This window comes from Betta splendens, chromosome 2, assembly GCF_900634795.4.
Source record: "Betta splendens chromosome 2, fBetSpl5.4, whole genome shotgun sequence".
Taxonomy (NCBI): Eukaryota; Metazoa; Chordata; class Actinopteri; order Anabantiformes; family Osphronemidae; genus Betta; species Betta splendens.
In genome coordinates this window covers 24,374,662-24,392,293 of record NC_040882.2, presented here as the reverse complement: position 1 = coordinate 24,392,293, position 17,632 = coordinate 24,374,662, and the positions used below count along the sequence as shown (strand labels likewise).

The window sequence follows — 17,632 nt, the reverse complement described above, 5'->3', positions numbered from 1 at the left end:
TGTCGCTGAATGGATATCTGGCTCCTGTCAAAGTGAGTAATGCTAATTGCGCTTAGCAGCATCATTGGTCAAAGTGTCAAACGCCATCAAGTCAATTCTGGAAGTTTGTCACAATCGTTTGTGAGGCTGACTCATGATTTCATCATTAGAGAGGCGCGATCTGTCACTCAGCGACTGCATCCGGCAACAAAGCCTCATTTTTAAAAGTGCAAAACTTTTCCTGAACTTGGGCCTGACCACCGCGGTGACGTGAGGAAGACTGATGGCCCCGCTCCGAGTCTCGGCTTCTTCCTTTTTATTGATGCCTTTCTCTCGAAGGTTCGATCTGCCCACTCGCTTCCCGGATCATTTTGCACTCTGCGTAGCAGAAGCCTCTGGGATTTGGCTGCCTTAGGCCACATGTAACGTGCTTACGTGGTAGAACAATTCGCCTTTAACCGCCTCCCCCGTCAAGATAAATAATCCCGCATGCATTATTGAAGCTACTCTTCTCCCAATTCTCTCTTCTCCCAATTCTCGTCGTTGCAAGTGACTGATTTCCAGCCCTAAACGTCATTTGTTGCAAACTGGGAGGTGGGTGTGACAAGTTCCCATTGGTCTAATCAAAAAGCAGTATTCAGATTAATGTGCTAATTAATCAGTAGCTCTGGGGGCTGTACCCATGCAGCGATGCTCGGCAGAGAAAGACATCTGATGTGATGAATCAGCTCCTTCCTCCTCCTCTTTCTATCTGTTTTACATTCATCCAGGGTTCATTTGAATGCAACCCTCCATCTTTCACTCACATTAGGTTTTCCCTGCTTTACCACCACAGACACGACTGCATTTAAAGGCATTTGTTTCTCTCTCTTCTTCTTCTTTGGGAAGCTCTTTGGCAATTAGCCAGATGCCAACAAACCGCAAGGAGAAATGTTTCTTACTGGAAGCTGCAGCGAGCGAGTTGACGGGGTTTTCCTGAGAGCTGCCGCGCGTCCACATGGATGGATTCTGGTTCGGTGGGAGCCGCAACACCATCCAGGCTCTGGGTGTTTGGTTACTAATGACTTTTAAATGTCATTGTTACTGTACTCCGCTGGCGCTCTGGTGCCCGGTGCTTCGGACCCTGCGTCGCTGTCAGGGACCTGAGGATAAGCCAGAAAAATCTCTGCTAACAAACCCAAAATCAAAACTCCAAAGCTTTTCCTCTTCGGAGTGATTTTTAAAAGCTCTGCGGGGGAGAGACATTTTCCAAATGACCATTTTTGTCTCTGACCTTTCTGCTGCCCTTTTTGGAGAGTAATTGCGTTTTTTTTTTTTTTTTTTTTTTTAAATATTCATTTGTGAGTTATGTCACTTCGCAGGCATCGTGATTAAGAACGCTGCTCCGTGGTGTGAAAGTAATGGAAGTATCCAGCGTGACCTCTCTCGCTTTACTCTCCCCACACCACGTCCTCCTCTGCCCGCATTCGGCAGAAGAATTATCCAGGGGGAACCTGCAGCGGAGGAAAAGCACTGCACATGCATACGCTCACGCCCTGAAGGATTAGCTGGAATGGGGGGGGGGGGGGGGGGACACGTGGCCTTCGATATGAGGAGGGACTTTCAATGAGACCACTTTGGTTTTCGATAGCGACGCTGCACCAGGACGCGAGTAATATGAGCCCTATCAATCACCGCCTCCGGCACAAATGTAATTACACCGGCGTTGTTGACTAGAGGGGTAATCCGAGACGTCGCTGGCATGCGTTTACTCGCTTACATTAGGGGATTGCTGGTGTCCATGTTGACAGCGCTGTGCTCACTGCTCGTGGGGGGGTTGTGCTGTTAAACGCTGGTGGAAATTTTTGTGAGCTTTCTGACAATCATTGTGCTTAAAATAAAAAAAAAAATTGCACGATTGGTTTTAGTACAAGGCGTTTGTGGTGCTTTTTGGACGCACAAAAACAAACCAGTGGGTAAACAAGGCAACGCGCTTCCGTTCAGAAGCAATGGCTGATGTGGAGTAAGTGCACCTGCCAAAGTCGAGCCATGTTCTCCTTTTCGCCGCTTTCAGAGTTTGGTGCGATCCAGACCACAGCGCCTCAGGGGGCGGAATAAATCTTAACATTAAGAGGAAGATAATTGATGGCTTTCATCACCAAATGGAATACAATTATTCCAAACTGCGCTGTTTCAATGGCAAATGCGCTTTATTGTGTTGCCTTTGAATGATTTATGAGACAAAATGAGATGACACGATAATGAAGCCTTTTGTTGTCGCACCTCACCACGTGGCGTTTTTCCTTTTCACTGGATTGTGTTTATTTGCAGGTAAAGACTCAAATCAATGCCTGCATGCCTTTTTGGAAGATGTTCTTATATTGAGTATTTAAACAACATTCACCAAAGTCTTTTAGTGTCTTGGCTTCACTAGCAGAACAGGTGAATCCACGTCTAAGCTTTAAGGTTTTGTGAGGTAGCTATTTCACTGTATTCCCTCCTTCTCAGCTCCAAGCTTAAAAAGCCCCACCTCCAGCAATAAACGGTCCAGCTCTTCGCTGTGTCGCGTCTAAACATCTCTTTAGAGGCTTTTTAGCATTGTGAGTAGAACAATCAAAATGCAAAAGCGACTGTCGGTAAGGAAGATCCTAAAATGCCGCGCAGAGCTGAGATTTCAGGGATCAACACTCTATTATTATTGTTATCTTCCACCTTCGGGGGTTTGATTCCTTACTTAGAGCAAATACTGCCATGTTGGGAAACAATGTGTGATTTAAAATGTGCAGAGCGAATCGAATCATACTGTACACGCCATCAATGACCCATAGTTCAGAAAACTGGGCCGAGCTCAGAGAGAGCGCGTGTGGTGCCTTTCTTTGCCCCGGGCCCCATTTTCTCATGATGCGTCCGTGCTTGGGATTGTGGGATACCTCCATCTGCTGGAGGTCATGTGATACAATAGAAGACCCCGGACGTACAGTATGAAACAGACCCTGGGGTAAAACCTTCATATGTGTGTTCTAAATATCCCGATTTTCTTCACACATTGATTCAAATACCCGTTTTCCAACGCTAACGTGTCAAAGATGATCTTGATGTGCGGCGACATGTGATTTAGTCGTGGGTTTACTCTCCCCGCGTCTCCTTCCTCTCGCTGATGTAGTGCTGCTTCCCGCAGCTCAGACACTGTTTATAAAAATCTATAGCTGCCACCGTCCTCCCACAGTCACTCAGGCCAGTGTTTACGTTGCGCGCTCATTTTTTATGCTCCCTGTAAACACGGCGGCGGCAGACGTGCGTGGGCGCGCGCGCGTGAGAGAGAGAGAACGCGGCGACCTCCGGACCACCGCCGCCTGCTCTCCGCAGCGCTCCCGGCCGTTCTGGCTCTGCAGCAAAGAGCAGGTTCTTTGCCAGATGATCTCTTGGCCGTAGCTCCGGGCGCCGCGCGCCTTTCGACCCTGGGCCTCCTGTCGGCGTGGAGCTCCGCTGTGTCGCCTTAAAATCCAAGCATGGAGGCCGCCTTTAATTTACACATTCTAGTCCGGGGGGAAATTCGAACAGTTTGCATACGTAAGTCGCTCTCAGCTGTGTTTCCTGTGTCTCTCGCTTCATCGTAATGAACGTCTTTGCAGACTATTTCCATCCGCTTGTGTCAGTCTTGCTCTTTCCGTTTCCGCGGCTCCTCGTGCTCCCTCTGCCCACGCGGCCCACACCGGTGGAGGACCTCTTCTCACATCTCTCCCGGTGTCACATCGTTTGATTGCAGGTGCTTCCGCCCGTGCTCGCACGCTCCTCCAGCTCCGGGGCTGAAGCTCCTTTCACACTCGAGCGCAGAAAATCTTTACCCGAGGTCTAAATATACCTCCACCCTTTTCTCCGCAGCCTTCAGTCGGGCGCCCATCCCCATGGCGGTGGTGAGGAGGGAGCTGTCGTGCGAGAGCTACCCCATCGAGCTCCGCTGCCCGGGCACCGACGTCATCATGATCGAGAGCGCCAACTACGGACGCACCGACGACAAGATCTGCGACGCAGACCCGGCACAGATGGAGAACACGAGGTGTTACCTGCCAGATGCCTACAAGATCATGTCTCAGAGGTACGGACGCGCGCTGCTCTGCGTTCCGGTAATCGGGCTAAAATGCAGCATCCTGTTTTCTAAATGACAGGAGGTGAATGCTTGCGTCCCGGCGCTGCAGTGGGATCGGGGCCTTTGGATGCCGACCAATGAAAGGAGCTGTTTGGGCTCCATTCAGGATGTTCATACGAGTATTTGCATGTATGAATATTGCTCACAAGCAGAGCTAGCTTTGCGCTAGGATGGACTCAAGTTGCTGTGTTAGTCACAGAATGAACAATGGATGAAAGATGCTAAAATTCACCTGCTTGAAAAATGTTAATGAAATACTCATTTATGGATCCTCTCTCATAATGAGGTCAAGCAGAAACACCTTGTTTGTGGAAAACGCACCATTTAATGTGTTCCAGTTGATCAGTGTTAGAAATATTACATCATTTGGGGAGAGGTTCAGGGCTGGTCTCCTCTCGGGCTTTGGCTTCCATGGCTACCGTTGCGATATTAATTACAATTATAGTGTGTGTGGATTCATGAAGAGTCTTTTGTTGACTTATTGCTGCACTCAGAGCAGAGTGGAGGTTCCTCTGGTGGATATCATTCTAAGCATGGTTGCTCCTGCCTTTGAGGTCACAACACAAGGAGCGAGAGAACCCTCGCAAGTAATGGGCTTTATCGAAATTGCTGCTCAGCGTTAACGTTTTCTACCTCTTGTATTTCCACAGCTTAACATACGTCCAATTCTTTTTATTTCCAAAGCTTTAGTTTTACATCGGACGCTCCCCTTTGAGAATATGAATGAACCTTTGGGCTTTATCAAACAATTGCTCCTGGCTTTTTAGCTTGCTACCATAGAGTTCAGATAATCAGCTGAGTGAAAAGCAGCTGATGGTTTAAAAAAAAGGTAGTTTGAAGCATGTTGTCAGATAATTGATGCACCCTGTGGCTCCCTTTTTCTCCAGCCGCCCACTCAGACTAAAAATCCCTGCAGGAATGAATCAACGGGTCCTGTTACTGTCAAGAACACAAAACGTGAAATACCAGGGAAAATCTGGTCTTTTTAGCATCTCTGTGCCATTGGAGGCGTTTCAGTGATGCTAAAAGGTAACTGCAACCCTGATTCAGAGCCAGAGGACTTTCCATTGGGAGACCAAGTTGCTAAGTGGATGAAAGGTGTGGGTGGCATGAATTGAGAACGGGTGGGGAGGGAGGGCCGGGCTGAGAGCATCCACTGATATTTGTGGCTGCAACACAACTGCACATTAGCATGCGGAGGTTAGTGCAACAAACAGATGCCACCCCCGACTATTCCATTGTTGGGTCGTCAAGGCCGTTGCTAGGCACCTTCAGCCGAGCTCATTAGGGGTGAAAAGAAAATGAGCATGAAACCGAAAGGTTAAAGGTCAAACTCAGGGCGCTGAACTGGGAGCAGGGTGTGACCTACACGTCTACCATCAATTCTGTGATTATTTGTGCTGAATCACCAGAAACAATTTAGACGCCCGTCGTCTTTCCACCCTCCAATTAGTCGACATCGCAGCTGATGCAACTGCAGGCTTTTCATTTAAATTTCAGCTTGAATTCCTGCCTCCTCTCATCTCTTCTCCCCCTTATTAATCATGGCTGTGTTTACATGCTCAGTGTAACCCAATCACAGGAAACAACCCAAACAGTGAAGCGTCCTGATTAAAGTACTTACACGCTTCTCCGTAACCACATTTCCCCAATAACTGCCATTTCCACGAGCTGTTTGATTACGTGGCCAATGTCTGGGAGGACGTTTTGCATGAAACAAAAGGTAGAACAACAAATGGATTCCTCCATGTGCATAAATGCTCCGCTGCTGTTTGTGTACAGACACAACAGCCTTAGTCGATAAGGCATTTTAAGGCACTTAGAAATATTGTTGTTTTGGAAAACACCAGACATTTTCTCAATTGTATTAACATCAGATTGATCAGAAATACAATGTGGGCATCGTTTGCGTGGTAAATGACCGTCAAAGTTGAAAAGCGATGTTTTTTTAAGGACGTATCGACACCGTCGTGCAAAGACCCATCATTAGCGAGCATTAGTCGTCTTCCGGTGACAAGATGTTGTAGTTTATCTATTTAAAAGGCTGATTCCTTCTTGGACAATCAAGAGGGCAAATGCATTAGTGTCTAGTTTGAGGAGCAGACTGCGAACCCGAACCCATTTAACAGTGAGTCCAGCGACGACGTGACTCAACAAAATCACACATGTGTGGTTGGTAACAAACGCTGAAACACAACGTACGACATCCGAGGTGATGTCATACGTTTGATCATGATCTGCTTCTCGTGTCCTCGTCTGCTGCTGACGGCCAGGCCGCTACTAGCTTAGCCTCCGACTCCACCTCAGACGGCCCATTAATATTCAAGCATCAAACCCAAGCACTATCTGTTCCAGCTTAGCCGCTTCCGAAGGTGTGTACGCGGGCGCTCTGGCGAGGTGTTTGGTGCCATTACAGTCTCTTAAGCGTGAGTTAATAGCAGCCTGTACCTGAGTGATAGCCCGCCACCGCGCCTGTGAGTGCTGTAATGCATCTCGGGCTGTAAAAGGCTGCCTCTCGCACCGCGCCGTGGCAGGATGGATGGAACGGGCCTCTTTCATTAGCCGCCGCGCGCCAGCATCACGCCCGGGCGGAATCTTCCAGATAAGCGCGTCACCTGTGGCCGAGGCCTAATGAAGCTGTAATTGAAACACGCTGCTCCGGGTTGATTTTGCACAAATCTAGGCAATTTGCATGGCATGCTCGCGCCATACAGCAGCTAATGTCTGCAATTATTGCCTCGCGGGACATTGGCGGAGCTTCGCCTCTGCACGGACACTTCGCTGTCAGACAACAGTGACCCTCCCGCGTCTGCCTCCTCCCCTTGTTCGTGTTCCCCTTTCCCTCCTCCCCAAGGCAGCGTGGCCTTCACGGCCAGTAATTACAGGCTATATCAAAGCTATACATCACCTTATATCTCAGCAGACCTTAAGGGACAGCTGATAGCATTGTGGCAGGCTTGTGCATGACCCCTGAAGGAGAAAGGCAGGTCAGGTAGGAGCAGCCCCCCCCCAACACACACACACACACACACACACACACACACACACACACACACACACACACACACACACACACACACACACACACACACATACACACACACACACTCACACACGTCCCAGTCTCGCACCCAGACTGTCCTTTTTGCCTTTTGTATGGCTTTAATTTAGTTCCTTTAGTCCCGTTGGAGCTCTTCTTAGTGCTGTGTCATCACACGTGTCGTTTCAAGGAGCGAAGGGACAAAGCGTATTTTCGTCCACTGAATGTTACGTGTTTGTGCACATGACACTAATAACGAAGGTTAATAGATGCCACAGCTTGATGAGTCTCGCGAGGACAATCGAGCTAAATTAACCTGTGTTTTGAACCTGACAGCAGCCGTTCGACAACCTTCCGGTTAATGACGCGCACGTGGAAAACAAATGTGTCCAGGCCAAAGTTGAGCCTGACGAGATCCAGCCGCGGCCGGAGCGCAGACATGTTTACGTCTCGTCTGCACAACGTGAAGGAACTGGGAAGAACGCGGAGGAAGGGTTGCTGCTCTCAGCCTCCTCGTTCTGTCCTGCGTCTTTAAGGAATGAAATCTTTGCCTGTTTTATTGCCTGGCAGCCGAGTACGTAAATTATGTCTCGAACAAACACACCCTTATAACTACAGATTGAGACATGAGTGAATGCGCCCGGGGGCTGAGATGCACAAGACAAACGACTCTCCCATCTGATGACAACATGCTGACAGAGGGACACCAATGATTCAGGGATCAGGAGGGGGAGCAGATGGGAGGTTCCGTTCCCTTTGGCTGATGATCTTTCCCATACGTTCTACTTCTCATTATCCTTGGCTTCTGACCTTATTCCAGAGTCGAAGGATTTGATGAGATATTTGTTAGAGCTGGGGAGCGGGATTAACCAAAGAATCCCCCTCGGTTCCTTTGCCCATCTTCATTTAAATCCCCTCATCTCAGGCTGGATTTTAAAGGCATAGGTCTCCTGCGACAAAGAAAAAAACCCGATTGACGTCCATGCATTGCCCAATTATTATGACAATCAAGCCTGATGACAGCAGCACACTCTTGTATGTGTGCCGGTGTAATTCCAGCTGATCGGCTTAAACCCCGGCCCGTGCCCACCTTCCCTCAGCGCTGGGTGGCCAGCGTGCGTGGCCGTCTGCCTCCCACCTCACAGTTCCCTTGTCCTAGTTTTGTTCCCCACTTTAACAGATGTGGCTGGAAGCTGTAATTTCACCAACGGAGGCTTCTGCCTGAGCTGTGTCTGTCTGCTTAAGATCTTTAGGTGCAATGTCAACACTTCGTGCTGCGTTCGACCTAAGTTTCAAGTCGGGGCACCGGCTCGCGTTGCTCGTTCGTGTATTTAGACACGTAGGAAACAGGAGGTTAGCTGCAAACAGTCGGCTTCAGAGTTCAGGCTCGGGTTCAGAGCTCACGGAGGCAGAAGTGTCAACGCGCCCACCCACTCGCTCGCCGTGAATTCTCCGCTCCGCTCACATCTGGGCTCCGTTGGATATTACGCAGACGTTACAGGCCGAAGTCTGCTCAACGTCCACGCGTTCAGCGCCGCAGCGAATGACTGACAGGCTGCAGTGAATTCCTCAGCGCCGGCGTAGTCATTTATTGTTAAAAGCCTACACACATGGCGAAGGCGTCCAGAGCTGCCTTCCGTGTTTGTGAGGAAGCTAAAGAGCCCGTGTTTGATTTTCCAGCGCGTTAAAGGACGCTGGAACATGCGGCGCCTGAAATATTTAAAATGGCCTTACCAGAAAATAGCGGTTGACATTAAAAGCGAGCTTATCGTGCCGAGCAGATGTGAGTAATGCCATCATTGCTCATGCATGACCCCCGAAGCCTGAGCATAAGTGGCCTCCCTTGTTTAAAGTCCAGCTCCGCATTTAACTCCCTAAACAATGAGACGTCGGATGAATTAATGCATGAATTTAATGTTGGAAGTGCAAATATCACACAGGTGCCGTTTTATTTGAAAGCTAACCCTAAGCATTGTAATAAAGGGGGATCTATACTTCATTACATGCAACGATGCACTGCTGCTGCTTTGACCAAGGTGTTAAATCCTGCTGGGCCACCCAACTATAAAACAACACAAAGTAGATATATTTGTGCGCGTAATAGCTCATATTAGATTATAACTAGTGTGTTTTGCATCATGAATGTGAGCTTCTCTGAGGTCCTGGCTACCAGCGGTTCCGAGCAGCCTCTCTCTATTTATACAGCCATTGATTTGTCTTGCTTACTCTTGGTTGGAGGCTGTTTTTCCATGATACAATTATGTGTTGAGCACCTGACAATTACAGAACAAAAACATGACCGATGAGCGCGGCGGGGAACAACTGCCTGTTGTAATAGCATGAACAAATAGAGAATGGTGGGTGGTTTCTGCAGACAGCGTTAATATGCACGGGGATATTAATAAAAGCTCTGACAGAAGGAGGAGATAAAGAGCCCGTCCGCCATGAAGCAAGCATGCCATGCAAAGTAATAAACACATTTTGAAGTTCTTTGGATTACTGCAGGATTTCAGACTGCCTTTCCATCTGTGCATACCAGCCTCCTGCACTTGCATAACCCCCTTTTTTTTTTTTTTTTTTTTTTTAAATCAAAGAGGTTTATTTCCTCCCCGTCCTATTCTCTTCTTGAATTGGATGACATCACCGCACGTTCATTACCCCGTCTCGTCCTGCAGCCCTTCCGGCCTCCGCCCCTGCTTCGCGCCGCATTTAATTTTGAGCGCTTGGCCGCCGTAAATCTGGAGCTGGCCGCCGCGCTGTCAGTCTCCAGACGCGGCCGCCTAAGCCTCTGCGGTGATTAGATTGAACAGCGGGCCCTGGTTCTGCAAAATGGGCAATGTTTAGGGACGTCCCTGCGTGCGAAGCTGTGGATCGGCGTCTCTCAGGAGACGCGGACTGAAGAGAAGCGCGGCCGCGGCCGCAGCAGCCGTGACGGCGTCCGTCTTCGCTGCGCAGCTCAAAGCCCCACAGACTTTATTATGCGCCGACAAGTTTAGCACTTTGCCACAGAAGCCAAAACTTTGGGGAGTTTTCAGTAATGTTTTTATTCTTGGCTTCCCTTCACATTACCCTCAGGAAGCCGGGAACTTGTCGCGGGGTCTTTTGGTGTCAGATTAATGGCCGTCACAGCAGCGGCTCGCTAAACATGAGGTTCTTAAAAATGTGTTTTGAGAAAAAAAAAAAAGTGGAAGTAGGAAGCCTGAGTCCATTTGTCAGCTAAGGGAGTGAGTTTCACTTGGATGAGTCCAAACAGTAAAGAAAGGACTAATTCAGGCAGGAGCAGGTGGTTGGTCAGAGTGCAGGGAGCAGGCCGGCCTTTCTGCTTCCCACTGTCTGATATTTGCCCTTCTCCACCACGCTCCACAGTCTTTCATCCTCGTTCTCCCGGCTTCTGCCGCTGCTTTTTTTTAATTGGCAGGTGGGAGTAGCCGACACACACATTTGATGTCCGCTGCTCCATCTTCTCCCTCTGCCCTCCGGCGCCGGCTCCATCTTGTTTCTTCCTCCGACGTGGACGGGGCACGCAACTTTCCGTGACCTTTTATTAACTTCTCTGGCTATTCATCATCGCTCCCCCAGGAATAAAAAAAACCCCGAAAACACTCTTTCACGCCGATTCATGACTCACTGCTAAAATTAGATCTGTCTCATTACTTCTGGAGGCTCCTTCGTCCACCCGTCTATCACCTGGCGATACAATTAGCTTTTTCTGCAGATTAACATTACGATTGTCCAGGTAGAGGATTAATTGTGTGTATGACATCATAGTAAATGTGGTAGTAGAGGACTGTGTGTTGGCTCCTTTGCCAGCCTGAAGTTCCCCTCTTTCTCTCCACATCACTGAAGGATCCTGGGAGTGTTTGTTCCTGCCAGTCTTATCTGCGTACGCTGATTAAAAAGCAGCGCCCGGTTCCTCAGGGAGGCGGCCGCCTGAGCCTCCACCTTCCTGGACCTGTCTGCATTTCTAATGCAGACATTTCTAATTGTTGAGATGCACCTTAAAGTGCATTTATATAGGTTTGATTACGTTTGATAGGGGTGAGCAGTTACTTCATCTGCGGGGGGGGATCAACAGCTCTCTGGATAGTCGCGCAAACGGGATTATAATAGGAGAGTGTTTGTTTATGCCGTCATATAAACAGCTTAAACTGCTTCAGTCTCGCTTTTGGCAGCGGCGGCGTTATTGTTGCGTATAAATGTAATGGAAGCCAGGCTTATTAATCACTTAAGTGAAACAAAGGCAGGCATCAAAATAACACAATGCATAATGCATTTGATTTTACTAGCGAGTCAGTGTGAAACCGATGATCACGGCGGCGCCAGATAAAACCGTCGGCTTCTCCACAATCGCCTCCTGCGCCGAGACAAAGGCGCGATCCGAGCCCGCGCTCGAGGGCCGGCGCCGGCGCTCGGCCGGGCTGTTTAAGATGCACGGGACCAGGATGTAATGTGAGCGGCTGAAGGGATGATGATTAATCACCTCTCATCGTCCAGCCCTGCATATAACCCTTCTGCGCATGCTAATACTGTAATGTCACGTCTTTTTAAATAGTCCGTGTATAAATAGGAGCAGCTGGATGGAAATGTGACTGTTATAAATGACGTTTCCTGCGCCGTTCTTTGATTTGGATTGAGCTTGTTTGTTGTAATTTGACTTTCCACGCTGAAACTTCTCTTTAGTCGCTCAGTAACTGACACTCCTGTTGTCCTGTTTAGTGTTGTGGGTGTTTAGGACTTTCATGGCTTCGTGTTTGTGGCCGTGCTTGGTACCGGTGCCTGTGTCACAACCTGCCGGGCACAGAAAGCCTGTAGTCTTTGCTCGGCCCAGCGTTACACAGCACCTTCCAGCCCCCTTAATCCTGCTATCTTCACCCGTCTCCGTCTCCGTCCTCTCAATTACTGCACGACCCTGACTCCCTTCTGTCCTCGCCAGCCCTCCGCTCCGTCTCTCCTGCTTCGCCCCTAATGTTTCTCTCCACTCCGGTTCCGTGTCACATTGCTCTTTTTCTAATGGGTTTATGCTCGGCATGGACGAGCGGCCACAATCCTGATTCTGTGGGAGTTGTACTCGCAAGGGCAGTGCAAGTAGGTTCTACATTCACGCGGCGTGACCTCCGACCTTGGCGAGGCAAAGTCAAGTGAGCAGGACCAACAATGGCCTCGAGTCTGTGATGCTCAGGGCGACTCCTCCCTGAAGCCTGGTCCGGTTCCCAAATCCCGATCTGCCCCCTCTGTTCCCATTGGCTGAGGATTTATCTAGGATCATATCTGAAAGCTGCAAAATGGAGCATTGCTTGTACATCTAGGGAATTAAAGGGACCCGTTTAAACCTTGTTCATCATTGTATACAAGTGACAGGAGGCAAACTTTGAATTCTCTTGCTTAAAGTGCTTTTACTCCGATCCCCAGCCGCTGGCCTGACCTGCGTGTTTAATACCAAACGCCAACTTAAAACACGATGTATCAGTCTTTAAGCCCAAAAACTGATGACACGCTCCCGTGATCAATCTTTCATATCGCCGTTGCGTAACTGGCTTTGATCTGGCGAGTGCGGCTGAATATTCATCGGGTCGGCGCCGTCTGAACCGTACTGTACGCGGACGGACTGAGCCGTCAGCTTGTTTTCAGATGGATTTGTCCACTTACATAATGTTTGGAGCGACTGTCGGTGCATGTGGAGTTCATGACGGAGCTCGGGCTTCATTACGCGTCCCTCACCTCCTAAGTCACCGAGGCTTCAAACACACATGACTTCCTCGTCCCACGCTACTCGACATTTTCAGCCCTCAGCTGCTTAAATGGAGCCTCCCATGTTGGTCCCGTGAGGCCACAGTCTTCATGGACGTCCTCCTGGAGGAGGCTTTTAACCCAAAAGCACCGGCTCCACCGACTAAAACGTTGGCGGCGACGCTGGGTAGCTGCGAATAGCGGCTAATTAGCTCTTACCTTTCATATCCTGCCATCGTGCTTTGAGTTTGTGCTGTGATCAGTGACTGTTTCAAGCCTCATTGCTTTTTACTCATCTACATATCAACCCCGGCTGATTGTCCCTTCCCCTTCAGTCTGCCTCGCGCTCAGCCTCGACGGCGCACATGTTCCTTTTGAAGGGTTGGTCTGTGTCTAGAGTGGCCTCTCCTGCTGGCCCCGTACTTGCTTGTGAAAGCTAATTATACCAGGCTATTTTCTGAGCGCGGAGCATGTCAATATTACACAGTAGGAGAGCTCTCACTCGCCCCGTGCCGCATTCTTATTCATGAGCCTTAATTCCATCAATGGCCTCCTCAGCCGCTGGACCGTGGCCGTTCCTTCACTGTGGTGTGATTTTGGGGGAAGCGCTGGTAGCAGCCACGGGCTAATGCTGCGCCGCGAGAGGGTGTAACTCGGAGCACCATCCACTCAGCGTTGGCTTTGAAACGTGGTCGAAAGTGAGCGAAGGCCTTCAGTGGGTGCTCCATGCGTATTGGGCCTGAGGGTGCAAGAGGTGGGAGCCGAACGGCTTCGGGGGCCGGCGTGAGGCTCTCGTCAGGGGCCTTGAAGCAGAATGGAGCGCGGTCGTCTGTGCATCGGCGCAGCAGTGCAATTCTGGAGTGAATCGTTCTCATGGGGGGGAAAAATAAATGAATAAATTGGAACAGTTCTAAAATCCGAGCTTGGCTAACTGACTTCATTACCTCTGTATAAAATGCAGCTTTATTAAAGAGCTTAAAGCTACTTACTGTACTTCCACACTGGTTTAGTCAACCTGCATTTTATTCCTGCAGAGACGTCGCTTATGCTTAAAGGGAGTTGTGAGTGGGTGGAAACGATTCATTATTAATTATGATGAAGTTTTAATTCAGTCATTTGATGCCGGATGAGGCTGTTTGGTGCTTGCGAGGAAAACATGATGTACTGTAGTAGAGAACAAAGGGACCAAACCGGACCAAGAGACGGACTGAGACGATGCAATAATGCTGCAAATAAAAGAAATCTAGAATAAAAGGGTGGACACGAGCATTTTAAAGCAAACTAGGTCTTAATCGGCTTGATGGTGACAGAGGGTTCACAGACAAGTTTGGGTGCAGCGGACTGAGGCGGTGTTTCTGTAGCCGGAGAATGATGGCGACAGATGCAGCAGAGATAAAAGATGGTTTATCTGAAACTCTGCTGCAGCCTTTTCCCTTTTTTTTTTGCCCGGTCATACTGCAACACAATAAGGTGTCTCATGTCACCTTGAGAAGCTGATGGAATGTATTTTACAGCCACTTTTCCCAGATTCTCTTGTTTACATTGCAGTGTGGGCATCTGCTTGTGTTCCTGATTAGTTATGAGATCAGAATTTGAATCCGCTCGTCCGAGATCCTGATTTTAAACACAGCTTTGCTGCGCAGAGCCGCCTCGAGGTGCCGCTGTCGTTGGTCAGGGTCTGAGAGTTGTCAGACAACACGTGTGTAATATAAATGTGAAGCAAAGAATAATTTTAGTTTTTCACCGTCACGGCTTAAATAAACTTGGCTTTTCCATAGAATTGTTTAGTCTCTTATACTGTAAAAGAAATAATAGTGAAGAATATAGTAGCTTATTTGAAATAGCTTGTTTTCACTACTTCCTGGTAAATAAGTGAATTTGAGGTCAACTGGTTTGTTTGTGTGTCTTTTTGGAGCCCATAGAAATGGAGGCTGTGCTTCCCTCACTACTGATTTCTCCAGGAGCCTGGACAAAAACAGGTCCCTGCAGGTTTGGTTCGCTGCATCCGAAACCGAGGTAACGGAGCTCAGTCGCGACTTGAAACGTCTTTGTGGGAAATCGGTGAGGGTTAAAGCAAAGTTAGCTTTCCTACCCAATAATCCAGCTTTGTGAGACAGGCCTCGGGTCATAACAGATACCAGAAATGATGGAATTAGGTGAGGATAACACGTTTTATGCTTCATACAACAGCACAACAAAGTGCGCTCCAAAAAGCTGTCATTTTTCAAAGTGTTTTGCAATAAATCTTCTGCTACAAACAGACGTCGACACCAAATACATCCCGGAGTTTGGAAGTAAGCCGAGCAGAAAAAACAGACAGGATGTCACACTCTAGACTTTGTTTTCCACCAGAAGCAGACTCCCCTCCCCCTCGGCCTGCGTCTCCAGAGACCTGTTGATATGGAAGAGGAGTTAAAAGACGGCTAAACGCCTCGGTCTCGCTGGACAGCGTGCAGTAACTTTACCGGCTCAGAAATGGGCCGGAACCGCATCGGCCGGAACCGCATCAGCCGGTGTCCTTGTGGCTCCACCGCTGTGAAAACACGAGCACACGCTGATTTTAAGCCAAGAGACACACGTGAGCACAGTTACAGACTAAGAGAATAATCCATAACACATCTGTAAAGGAATGAATCACTCATAACGAGCAACAGCATCACTAGTTAAAGGTTTATTCAATTTCCTGCTAATGCTAAATATTTTAACATCCTCGCGCTGAATTACAGCGTTTGTGCCTTTGTGCAGCACTAAATTACTTTCTACTTAGACTAAGTTGTGACTGACAGAACCTCAGCGTATTGACACGGAGGAGACAGCAGAGCTCAGTCAAGCCCAAGCTTTTAATCCCACCCATGCTTCCTTCAGGACAGTTCCTTAAGACCCTCGGTGATTTCCTGCATGTTGATGCAGGCCTGGACGCCGGCCCAGCTATCGACGTCCGACTCCTCCCGCGTGGAACACTGGGGTTACTCATAACCCCAGCTCGTCTTTCATTATCGAGATGTGAACGAGGAAGGTCAGGAGGTGGCTCCTATTGATCGGTCAACACGCTAATATTTGATTGTCACTTGGACGGTTTTGCCAAGACACTTGTTTTTTTCCCTGTCCTGGCAACAAAGGCGGCCATTTTGAATGTAGAAACAGGCTGCAGTCAACATGTGTGGTAAACATGCGGCTTTTGAAAATGGCTGGGTGAAAATAAAACCTGCAAGGTCACACTCAGAAGCATCTCGTCGTTTTCCTTCAGGGCTCCTGAAGCAGCTAGTGAGAGGTGTGCTTATCAATAAACCCTGTGCCTTGGATAGACCGAGTGGTTTGTTATTGGAGGAACATGTTTGTCCCTTCTCATAAGAGGTAATTAACAGCTAAACACCCTCCTCGCCGCTAAGAGCTGTGGGTGATCGTTAGCGAAGATATGTGGTTTTAGGCTTTGAACGGGGCTTTGAAGGAGGAAAGTGCTGGAAGCGCATACTGGCCCAAGACGGACATTGGAAGTTACCATGGTTACAGCGACTAGAAATGAAAAATGTGTGCTTAAAGGCAGGGCTCGCTGCGTGTCTGAATGTGTGTGTGCTTGTGTGTGTAGGAGAGAGAAAGCCGGCGGTGGGGGGGCACGATACAGTGTGTATATTGATTTGTGTAGATTATAAATACGAGTGGAGAGCTTTTCAGTTTGCGACTGAGTGCGAGCGTTTTATTTTTCGCTCTTTGTCCAGACAAGCCTCCGCATTGTTTCCACTTTTCCAAAACCCAGATAGAATCTTTTTGTTATCGCCGCGCAGTCCGCGCGGCCCTTTAAGTCCCCAAAGCGCTCCTTTGACTCCGAGCAGCGGCGGACGTCGCGCTTTGTGCGTAACAAACAGGCCCCGACGCCTTGAAAAGTCAAACGGGTGGCATTTGTGCCTCGGCGTTGTTATTCCCCGCCTGTCCGTCTGAAGGCCAGCGCGGCGGAGCCACCGCTGGGTCCCCGGCTGCAGAACCGGACGCCTGCCGAGATGCATCCAGAGATGGGCTCAGAATCTCAGCAGGAGCGGTTCAAAAGGCTAACCCTGGTCAGAAATTCAATGGGGCCTGTCGCTGGAATATTTCAAGATGGATTCCTTTATGTGCTACAAAGGCTGTATGGAGTGTGCGAATGAATGAGCATGTCACACACACTCCCATCAGACGTCCCCCCTCACACCTTCCTTCTTAAATCATCTTTTTTTTCTGCAATGTGTGACACGTTAATATTCATATGAGCGCTTGTAAAAATATATATATGACCCAATCCTCGCTTTTGCACAATCCCCCTGGAATGAGGCTGGGGCTAAAACGGGCCCACAGGCTCAACGTCCCAGGGGCCTTCGCTGGAAGATAAATCAGGCGTCACCGGGACGATAGCGCGCGGCATCGTTTGTTGGCGAGAATAGAAAAATTCATCCTGGAAATCGTAAATCATTAGACGGGCAGGCCCCGGTGAATAAGCCTCACCCACCAAACAAATCGATTTGTGAAGTTATTGCACATTTCAATCCTCCCTTCTGCACCTGGAGAGACACTGTGGGCGTGGGGATTTACATGCACATGCCCACAGATCACACAGCGCTTGCTTTTTGACAGCGCGACAGATCCACCGCGAGCTTTGTTTGTTTGTTTACTTTTTAATGGAGGAGATGTATTTAAAATATGCTATTAGGCCCGCGTAATGAATATCGGTGTCATCGGGTTAGTTCTGCTGTGTGGGTGAGAGTAAGTGGAGTAGGAGTGAGAAGCATTTT

The 17,632-nt window shown here is 48.9% G+C and overlaps 1 protein-coding gene across 19 annotated transcripts in view; it reads left to right on the top strand.

The window, feature by feature from the left end:
- LOC114851028 (adhesion G protein-coupled receptor L3-like) overlaps positions 1 to 17,632 on the top strand; it is a 160,724-nt gene that overhangs the window by 64,099 nt on the left and 78,993 nt on the right. For all 19 annotated transcript variants that reach the window (XM_055514571.1, XM_055514613.1, XM_029142548.3 and 16 more), the window contains exon 4: positions 3,841 to 4,054. In XM_055514571.1, the coding sequence (XP_055370546.1) occupies positions 3,841 to 4,054 (214 nt within the window). The remainder of the gene's footprint in view (positions 1 to 3,840; positions 4,055 to 17,632) is intronic.